The sequence below is a fragment of the Platalea leucorodia genome, assembly GCF_965183815.1.
Source record: "Platalea leucorodia genome assembly, chromosome: 6".
Taxonomy (NCBI): Eukaryota; Metazoa; Chordata; class Aves; order Pelecaniformes; family Threskiornithidae; genus Platalea; species Platalea leucorodia.
Genome location: NC_138828.1, coordinates 25,399,158 through 25,409,764, shown reverse-complemented (window position 1 = coordinate 25,409,764; position 10,607 = coordinate 25,399,158). Strand labels below are relative to the sequence as shown.

General features: G+C 45.5%; 1 protein-coding gene across 13 annotated transcripts in view; it reads right to left on the bottom strand.

The window, feature by feature from the left end:
• Positions 1-612: 612 nt before the first annotated feature.
• The window catches only part of ADGRL3 (adhesion G protein-coupled receptor L3), a gene marked incomplete at both ends in the record, with an annotated part of 327,767 nt that continues 317,772 nt past the window's right edge, over positions 613-10,607 (bottom strand). For 7 of the 13 annotated variants that reach the window (XM_082315703.1, XM_082315706.1, XM_082315708.1 and 4 more), the window contains one exon: positions 613-1,418. In XM_082315703.1, the coding sequence (XP_082171829.1) occupies positions 613-1,418 (806 nt within the window). Of the gene's footprint in view, positions 1,419-3,436; positions 3,489-6,930; positions 7,060-10,607 lie in introns of all 13 variants that reach the window. The other 6 variants (XM_082315700.1, XM_082315701.1, XM_082315702.1 and 3 more) reach the window with 5 other exon arrangements.

Below are 10,607 nucleotides of genomic sequence, written 5' to 3'. Positions count from 1 at the left end.
AGAATTCTAGGATTCCCTTCCGTCTCATTAAATTTTGTTTTGTTTGCTCCCACAGCAAAGGGTGCTGCGGTGAAACCAAGTTGTGAGTGACCAAAACCCATGACGTGATCTGGATTGGTAAGAAAGAGTTTTGCTAGCTTGTTTTTGTGCAGCGCTCCCACCTAGATGCGTCATCGCTACTAGTTTCAAATGCACATTTTTGGCCTTTTATTTTTTTTTCTTTGCTTTTTTGTTTTTGTTTTTTTTTTTTCCCCTCTTAAATCAGGTCCTCGGTATTAAGAGCAACACAGCATCAAGGATTGTTTAAACAAACACGGCATAACTTGAGAAGGCCACGAAGTGTGCCGTTATCTATCTCTTTCATTAACATAATGAAGTCTGTCTGGAGGGAAGGAGGATGGGGGGAAAAGGGGAGGGGGGGGGCAGCAGTTACTGTCCTCTCCGGGCCGGCCTAAAAATTCCAGTAAAAAACGTCTGAGAGTTTCCTTTCAACCAGCATGAAGATTTAGGAGTACACACAATATTACCACTGTTTGGATTAACTCAGAACAGTAAACCGAGCATTATGGAGGGGCTTTTTGTTGTCTCTTTGCTTAATTTTTGCTGAATCTTCTATAGACTAGTGACCAAGTGAGCGGGTCCTTTTGCATTGCCGTCCGGGGGGGTTCCCTCTTTGTTTGGTGGGACTATAAAACCGTCGCTGCTGCCTCGACCTAGCTGATAGTAAGTGTGTAGCTGATGGACGTGGTTCCTGGAGCCAAGGTTGGGCATGCTTTTGTAGTAAACATCATCGGCATCACTGCCGCCGCTTTTGGCCGGCGGGGGATCGGTCTGGGTGCTGGCGGTGACGCTTTCCGTCATGGGCATGCCAGCCAGCGCGGGCATACTGGTGTAGAGAGAATCCCTGTTGGGCGACTGGAGATCGTCCGTGTGCTCGTTGGTCAGCAAGGGGAAAAAGCTCTCACTGTTGTCTTGCGGGATGCGCCGCCGGCTGTAGAGGTGGGGCTGGTGGTTGTCCGCCGAGTACACCCGGGGGGGCAGCAGTGGGGCGTCCGACTCCTCATGGATGAGCTCCAGGCCCAGGCTCTCCTCGTGGGTGAAGGAGGTGGCGTCGTCCAGCACGATGGCGTCATCCTCGCTCCCGCCGCCCACGCTGTTGACGAGTTTGTTCATCAGGTTGCGGCTCTGCTCGCTGGAGCGCTCGTGGTTGTTCAGGTAGGAAGGGATGTAGTTGGAGGTGAGTTCCTTCAGGATCTTTTTCTCGAGGGCGTTCTCGGTATGGTTGTACCCGCGGTCAAGGATTTGCACGCAGTTGCTGAGGTACTCGCCGCTGGCGATGCTGTAGCTGTTGCCGTGATTACCATTCAGTGGTAGAGTATCCGTGACACTTGTATCCCTGGCATTGTTCAGAAGCCCCTCTGAAAAACATTACACAAGAGAGGGTGACTTGTACAAACAGGACACTCACGCGGGACGTGCACACTCAAACCCCCTTCCTAGGCTGCCGTGGCTGCTGGGGCTCGGCAGCAAGGAGAGCATCACGGCCAAAATAGGAGGGTGTAGCTCCAGCTAACCGACTTAAGGTCTTCCCACCGAAAAAATGGAAAGCGCTGTCAAGTATGTGACTTGATGCCGCAATAGCCAGTGGGAAGGAATAACCTCTCCTGGCCAGTATCTCCTACGGCCCTTGCGCTTTGCTCTATGTATTCCCGGGGGGAGCTGAGAAATAGGTGACTCTGGGCTGGTCCCAATTGCCCTGGCGCCAGGTGCTTTGGAGGAAAGGGGTAATTCCCCCCAGCCGAGGGAAAACTATTCGCAGCCCAGGTTAATCATTACCCAAACTTTGTTTGGGAGTGTACCCTTCCTAGAGGAAAAAAATAAATCCACTCTCCCCTTTTGCTGGGCAGGCTGCCAGGGGAAAAGCATAAGGCCTGAATGGTGGGATTCGGGAATTAGCAAGGCGGAGGCACAAAGTGCTTCCTGGCCGAGTCTTTTTCAAAACAAGGCTAAATACCCTACCTCTCCCGGCACAAGGGCATGGCCAAAATTATTTACTCCACACTGGCTGGGTGGGGATTTTCTAATACAATCGATGTTGGAGGCAGCTGCTGTGGGGTTTTGCAAAGCCTTTAAAAATAGCTCCCATTTCACTTGCAAAGTTAAAGCAGAGGATTCAGTAAGTACCATCACTGCCACAGTACAGTGGGCTCAGGGGAACCTGTGAGGAGTAACGGGGTCTCGGGGTGCCCCCCAACTAACTGCCTATTGCATCTCCATAGGTGTCTCAACACTGTCAACGTAAGGCTGGAGCTTGGCTCTTTCCAAACACGCTAGGGGAGATGGCGGGGAAGCGCTTTGAGAGCAATGCAGCACGAGTGGGCGAGGGAGAAGAAAATCAGGCCCAGCAGTTAAGCCGCCACACTTTCTTTTTTGGGATTACTGCCATCCTTGGAAGGAGTGCAGGTGTGGGGATGCATGAAATAACGTATCGACCTTTCAGCTAAGGGCTTCGGGCGTTGCCAAAAAATGGCAAGCAACTCCCGGCAAGCCGTGGTGGATCAGAGGAGCCGTTAGCTGACAATTTCAGATGAACAGTTGCTCATACCATGCTTGGTACGTGGCATGTGTACCTTCTGAAAATACAGGATTTGGTCTATATCTGTGATGGAGTAGATACTGCATATCAAGGGCTGGAAAGCACTACTGCAGGCTTTCTTCTTGCTTTTGAGTGAAATGCCCCAAATGTGTTGGTCACCTTTTAGGTTTCTGAAGCTCAGAGGGTGCTGCTGTATCCCAGGTTTCCCAGCAAATGAGGGAGCTACGCCAAAAAATCAACCAGCCATCACAGACATAGAGCAAAGCCGTTGATTTTCACGGTGGACACTCTCCAACCGAGTCACAATGCTTGGGAAGAAATGAAAAGTGAGCATTTTGGGGGGAGGACCATATGTAATGGGTGACAGGTACAACAGCATCTGTCTGATGGTGATGTTGAGTAACGTATGCATTGAGGAGCCGAGTGCTGCGCTTCTGCTGCCAATGCATAGAGCCAGGGTTTGGTGGGGAAATAAAATGGAGGCATCGCAGGTGAGAACAGAGTGGGGTCTGCAATGAAACACGCCGTATAAAAATGCCATGACCTCGCAAATAAAAATGTGAAGTTTAAAAAAAAGTCATATGCACAGTTATATGAGAAACTACGCTGGGTAAACGATACCACAAAAAGGAGAAATAAACAAAGAAAGCATCATCTAATCTCATCTCTATATATATATGTACACATACATATATATATACACACATACATACACACACATACACGTATATATACATATGTATATTCATATTCTTTGGATTTCAAAACTGTGAGATGAATTTCCTTTATTAACTACATCATCTATATGTGATGCGATAAAAGTGAACTAAAAAAAATTACATTTGATATGCAATGTTTAGCTTTACTCCCATACTTGTCTCTCTGTAGGGCTCTAAACGACAGCATGAAGAAAAGGAAAGAAAAAACAACAAGTAAGCTTACAGCGACAGTAGGAGAAACATGAGTAAAAAGCAAATTGATGATATGTAGAAAAGAGAGTTAACGGAAATAATTTCCACTGCCCAGAATACATGAATTTGTTACATGGTTTATTTCAGGTTAAAAATATTGACATTTTAGACAGAAAAATTATTTTACGCGCAATATTCAATAGACTACATTTTTATTAAAAAAAAATTATCACATTTAAAACGTTTTCCAATGCCACTATAAAATGTTCAGCGTGCAACACAAATCAAGAAATAATCCCTGGAAATTTAAGAAAAGTCTAAAGCTGGTAACGGTCATGCTTGAAAAGACAGGCACTGTCAACATCACTTTGAAAGTCTTAAAATGAATGGCTTTACTTACTGTTAGTAATAATAACCCCTGGCAGTTGAAACCAAAATCCGTTTCCTTGCTAAAAGTGTTTTGCCGTCCATCCTTTGCAACAGTGCTTTGTAAGAGTATGACTTTGCTCATCACGGGGCTGCTGACATTTTACAAACTTTGGTAAGTTTGCTCTTTTTTTCACTGAACACATGGCAAACTACATGGACTTTGCAAAAAAAATGTAAGAGGAACGGTAGTTTGAATAATGGCATCGCTAAATGAAGCTATTGAGAAGAAAGAGTTAAAACAAGAAGAGCCAGAGATGAAGATGAGGAGCCAGTGATAACTCTCAGCTTCCCACTTTGCAATGGTCTGTGGCACGCTGGGGTTTAACCAGAGCTCGTTAACAGGATTGCCGCCTTCTCTTAAAATTAGCTCTCATGAAAGCAGTTAGGCCGTTTTGAGAAACTCCTGTGTCCGAGAGAACCGAGCCAGCATACGTCCGTCAGCTGCCAATGGTGGTGAGCATTCAGCATGTGCTGTGGGGTGCCAGACCCCTCACCTACCATCTCTTCCTTCCTCTATGCTCTGTGTCCCATCAAGGAATCGCTTTCGCCACTGGGAAACAGGACTTTGGCCTTTTAGGGTCTGATTTCCCGCCTCTTTCCAAGGGTTTTTTTTTTAGGGCTCCCAGCCCCTGGTGGGTCTCTACTGCAGACGGGGCAGCTTCGGCTTGAGCAGAGAGGGTATTTTAGAACACGTAACTGGGGAGGGGGAAAGGAAGGGGTAGACTGGATCAGGCCCTAGGTTTCTTCTGGTATCCTGTCCCTGTCAATGGTCAGCACCAGAAGTGGTAGATGAAGGTGCAAAAAAAATCATAGCCTTAGTGATGTGGAATGAGTTAGTTGGATGACGTTAGCTAGCAATGCCCTCACCGCACGCCGATCCCAGCCAAGGCACACCCAGAGATGGCGACAGCGTCTACTTTTACAATGCACTATCATCGCTTTAGCATGCCTGTTGGTGCAGCATCCTTAGATCCCAAAGAACTGCCAAGGCCATTAGGCCTGGTTGGTTTTGCTAACCTTTGTTTCTGCTGCGGGATCTCCTAATATTCACAGTTTGTAATTGTCCAGGGACAGTAACCAGTTTGAAAAGCAACAGCTATACCAATTCTATGGTCATCAATTAACTTGTAGCCTGAAAAGAATGGGTTGGGTTCTGCTCCCTCTGATGTCAATCGCAAACCTCCAGGGGCTTAAATGGGATCAGTACTGATCCCACTCTCTTTCTTCATCTCCTATGGATGAAGCCTGGGTAGATTTCTCTGTTATCCATCCGGCTGTTTTGCACTGAATAGCACTTGCAAATCAATTACGCTATTTTTGTGGAATAAAATGCTGTTAGCTCAGGTAACTGTACCAGAATCTAATCTTAAAAATTAGGAGAACACAAGATTGATAAAATGCATGTAAAACCTTTTTGTCACATTTCTGCCCAAATCACTTGGGTTCAGTTGAGGCACCCAGACCTGAACATTAGGGCTTCTCTTAAGCCAAACACTGACCCAGCATTACCTGCTGCCACTTGATTTTGAAGTCCCCCAAACCTCACTGTTATCACGCAAGAAACCATACAGAATATCAAAGCTTATTTCAACATTTGCAGCACATTGAAGTTCTTAAAATTCAGAGTATTTCATGTTTAACAGTAGCCCTTTTTTAAAAAGCTTTTGTGGTAGCAAATTTATTGCACAAAGTTAGCATAGTTTAGGAAGTTAATGAACAGCAAAAAGGTCAAACACGTGCTTTTCTTGTGCTTTGAATGAAAATACCCTAGTGATACAGTTCAATACCTATTTCTATTGTAAACAACACGCTGCCATACAGTACAAACGGGGTTTTCCTGCTTGCATTATAACCATCATTATTTTCCCTTCCTTAGAGATCCTTTACTGGAAAGGGACGCCTTCATTGGGAGCGGAGAGCTGACAGAGTGCTGACATACTTGCTCTTGAACACAGCGTTACTCTGCAATGATTCAGCCACCTTGCAAGCAAGCCAAAAAAATCCCATGGAAGTGGCAGAGCAGGAGGGAGCCACCAACAGACAGGAGCTGGCAGAGCTCCACAGGCCCCAGCTCCTCCTCAGGTCCTGCTTAAACGCATCTGCCTCTCCCTTATGGAAGCATCAGGACATCAGCTTACAAACACGGTCCCTTCCCGCAGCTGGAGCAGAGACAAACACGTAGGTGACAAGAGACCGATTTCTACAGCAGAATCCTCTGTTAGGTACAACTGACTCTACCTGTTTATTTTCCATCACCGAAAGGAGGATATGCAAGAGCTTCTAGTTTCCCTACACCTTTTTCTATTTTTTTTTTTTTTTTTTTTTGCTTTCTAATAGCACATATAAAATGTATTAATGCAAACGGCAAAACATTTCTTACAATATCTAAGCTCTGCGCTTTGGAGCTGACCTACACTCCTCACTTCAGCTGTCATTTTTCTTAGAGATCAAGGGCAGTTTTGCTTTATTTTGCATTTTTTTCCTGCACAAGCTGGTGCGCCACTGACCACATTTCTCTAAGCCATTTCAAACGAGAGCAGGTTTGGTGGCAAAGGCCATTTTAGCTTCACTTACCTTCAAAGGTGTTCCTGTTTCTGAAATGAATGGTTTAACAAGGAAATGTGCTGACAACAAAGAGAGGAATGGATATGTCTGACAAAATACACACACAAGACCAAAACAATACAAAAGCGAGGAGATTGAAAAAAAAAAAATCAAAATCAAACCCACTATGAATGCTTTGAGTAGAACTGACAAGGGTCTCTCAAAGTGAATTTGATTGCTCATGGAAGAAAAGCCTCTGGAAAATGGAAAGATGCATTGAAATGAAAGGAAGGGGAGGGGATCTTTTTTTTGTGCCCAGTTCCAAAAAAATAAAGTGTGTGTGCGTGGGGGGGAAAAAAAAAAGGAAGAAAAAAAAGAAAGAAATGGGCCAAAGTAAGCCACAGAAAATGGAATTCTCACTAGAAAAATTAGAGAGAAACTCCAGCACACCTTGTGCGTTGTACATGCTGACAGAAGGGTTGTTATAGACCGCCGATTCCCCGAGCAATGTATTATAAGGGTTGTTAGTGCCATGAGGACGAAGCAGAGCATTGGTTATAAGATGATTAGCCATGGCTCCTGGAGCAGCCCGATAGAAAGACAGAGAAAAAAAACAAACAAAAAAGGTCAATCAGGCAAATGTGGTATTAAAAAAAAGGGAAAAAGAACATTCAGAATGACAACAGTTGAAATAGTCCTGATTACAAGCAGCCAGCTAATTAGACTCAGAAAACTGTATGCCACTAAAGCAGAACAGATGTTACTGACAATGCACAAATCCAAACCAACGCAAAAGAAAATGTATCAGAAAGCAGATAAGCTACATTTATGGTGGTTCCCCAGTTGCTTGGAGTGTAAGCAAGGCTATGCCCACATGCTTGCTACAAAGAAAGAAAGGAAGATGGCAGCCTACACAATGTGGGGGGAAAAACTCTCCAGAAAGTGCCAAATGAATAATAAAAAAAAAAAAAATCACATCTAAAAAAACATCTAAAATCGGAAAAGCAGAATTAAAAAGAAAGGATGGAGAATGCGGCCTCTCCGAAGGCTCTTGGCACTTATCAGAGAGCAGCTGTTTCTCATGTCTAAGAGGGTGAGTTTCACTTCAGCTACAGCTCTGGTACCACCATCAAGCACATCCACAACCACCCGAATCCACCCTTGAAGGCGAGAGCACCGCGGCTCCATCAGGCGTTTCTATCAAGAGTGAGAGTGGCCATGGAGACGCACATTTCAAGGCTCTCCATTTGCCCCACTCCCAGACCTCTTTGCTGTCATTTCCAAGCACTCAGACACCAGTTGTCCTCCCGCTTTGGTTTATTCCTTGGAGTCACAGCCCCTGGACTTGTGTTTTTCAGGATCATCATGGCTTGGCAGGTGGCTGCCAAGACCTACCTTGATTCTTATCACAGGCATCAACCCATGAAGTAAAGCCTTCCCCCCACCTTTTAGTGACTTACAGGACCAAAAAACCCATTAAGCCCTTGCTCCTAATCTCCTCTGGGATCCAAAGAGACGACCGACTCAAAAACTTGCCCTCAGGGCCATTCCCACTGTAATCAGTAGAGACCTAGTGCAGGAATACTCAAGGACACACCATGGTTTTTACCTCCAAGGCTAAACTGTTAAGATAAAACCTTCCCACCAGGAAAGTAACTCTTTGGTGGGGCAACTAGAACTAGCCAGGACATGGCTGCCAGGGAGCTCAGGTTACCTGGCTGTCACCAACATCAGATAGCCCCAGCCCAAACAAGTGACCGAAAAGTCAATCCCCAAACCCAGCAACCCAGGCAGGGATGCCTTCCTCAATGGCTGGGGCACTGAGATCCCCTCTGCCTCTTTTAGGGGTGAAGGTGGCCCCGTGGCATGGCAGAGGCAGTCTTTGCGAGGCATGTGGGGTTCTGGGTATAACCTCTTCTCTGCAACTCATTACCTGATTTTTCTTTCCTTTTCTTTCTTTTGTTTTTGGATGGAGTTGCTGAGGATATATAAGCCTGAAAGGCCTCTGGCTAGTACAAATCCCGTTAGCAGCGAGCTCTCTAAAAACTCACATCTACTAATTATTTAAAAAAAAGCCAAAACTGGCCAAACCTAAGGCTAGGTGGAGTCCTTCAGTGCTGCCTCCTGCGGTGCTCGTACACTGGCCTGGCTCCATTTCCCGGGACAGTGTTTCTCCATGTCTGCTCAGGTAGAGGAGAGAGCAGACAGCTCTCCTGCCTCTCCCTCATCCTCCCCCAGCCCTTCCCAGCCCCAGGCGTATGGCATTAGTGGATCACTTAATCGGTCTTTTGAGCACAGGACAAAGTAGAAGGCGGCGCTGTATGGGGGCTGCATGCCAGGGAGGCTCCTCAACACATGCAGCTGGAAAAAAACAGACTTGTTTTCTCTCACCTGATATTTTTGGCTATGCTGATGGAAAGCAAGATGAGCTGCTGTGTTTGGAAATAAGGAAACAAAGCTGTCTCCTGTAAGAAAACATTATATGAATGCTTAACTAAGCAACCTTGAATGTAACTAATAGGTAAATGAGTCAATTCTTTCTTTCTGGTAATGTACTTTCCATCAATCTCACGTACATCTGGGATGAGGGACTGTAGGAACCAATTCTCGTCTTGCACTAATTTTATACCAGAGTGAGTACTAAGTCCATTAAAATTGTTTCTGCTTTCATCCCACTTTTCATCAAGCCAGGCCATAAAAGATTCAAAAAGGGACTCAGTTTTACACAGGTAACAGGAATGACCAGAGTTAATGTCAGCCATAAATTCAGAAGTGATATAATCCTCCCATTTGAGATTTAACCCAGTCTCCAACTCGGTCCCTATGAGATTTGATACAGAGAAGAATATACCCGCCGCGTGCTTTTGAACGCTTTAGCTTGAGGCGTCTTTAAATGGCAACTGCCAGAAAGAGCATCTCACTCAATATATCCCTGGTCTGATCTTGTCTAGCAATCCCTAGCAGGCAGGAACAAGCTGATCCAGCCACGGCTGGGCAGGTCAAGCTGTTTCGCATGGGGCATGCTCTCTCCCTGTGACAAGAGAGGAGAAGGAACCAATCTGTGTCAGCACTTAATGCTTTGCTCGCCTGTGTTGGCCGGGGTGGTGGGCTCTGAAGCGAGCTAAATTCACACAAACCTGGCTCTTTTGGGCTGTTACAAACTAGATAGTTTCTGGCAACTTTTAACGCAGATACATGATTCTGACTATAAACTTGGCAAAAAGTTGAAAATACAGAGTAAGTAATTTTTACTCTCTCGGGTGTGTAAAAGACGGGCTTGGTACAACAAAACAGCCACCCATTCCTGTAGGCAGCTACTAGCAAAAATACTGCATCTTCTGCCTTCCTCTCCCTTGATTGCTGAGGGCGTTAAGATCTTTTAATTTACTGATCAAAATGCCACTTTTGATGGCAGTGCTGAGTAATTCTGATGCAAATCCAAAACAAACCCACTGCTAACATGTTCAGCTACCTTTCAATACTTTCAGAAACCCAGCTGGGCCCTAAGCGCTCTGCAGCAGGTTCCCGTCATGGTGAGCTGGCCACGGCAAACTTCACACTCTCTGCGGGTCACAGTAAATGTAACCTTTGACATCTTAAAAATAAAATTATATGTACCTTGTATTCATTAATTTGGGCTGTTGTTTCTCCCTAACTGCTTTAGAGCTGCAACGTTCCCAGCCTCAAAGGATGCTGAAAGAGAAGGACTGCATTCAGGCTCCAAAGAGCCTACAGTTAAAGCTTTAGGTAAAACAATAATACACCAAACAAATCCCCATTATTGGGTTTCTCTTTCCCAGGAGGCAGAAAGAAAAAGGTAACACCAGCCATACATTTAAGTATCATCCTGCCTTTTTCATAACACTTTAGCATTGCTATAGCAACCAACCGGGCTATTAGGAAGAGCGGATTAGGTCTGCAGACAGGCACCAGCAGAAGGAGCAGGTAGACTACCAAACTATGACTCCGTTTGCATGAAAATGGCCTTGGTAATAAACAGCCAACAAAAACCAGTAAAGTAAGCACGGGATCAAAGCGGCATGCTCTCCCACAATACCAGGAGAGAAAGCAAAGAGGCTTTATTCTGCAGCCCCATACGTAGGTATGCAGCAAGGCCGGGTGCCGGG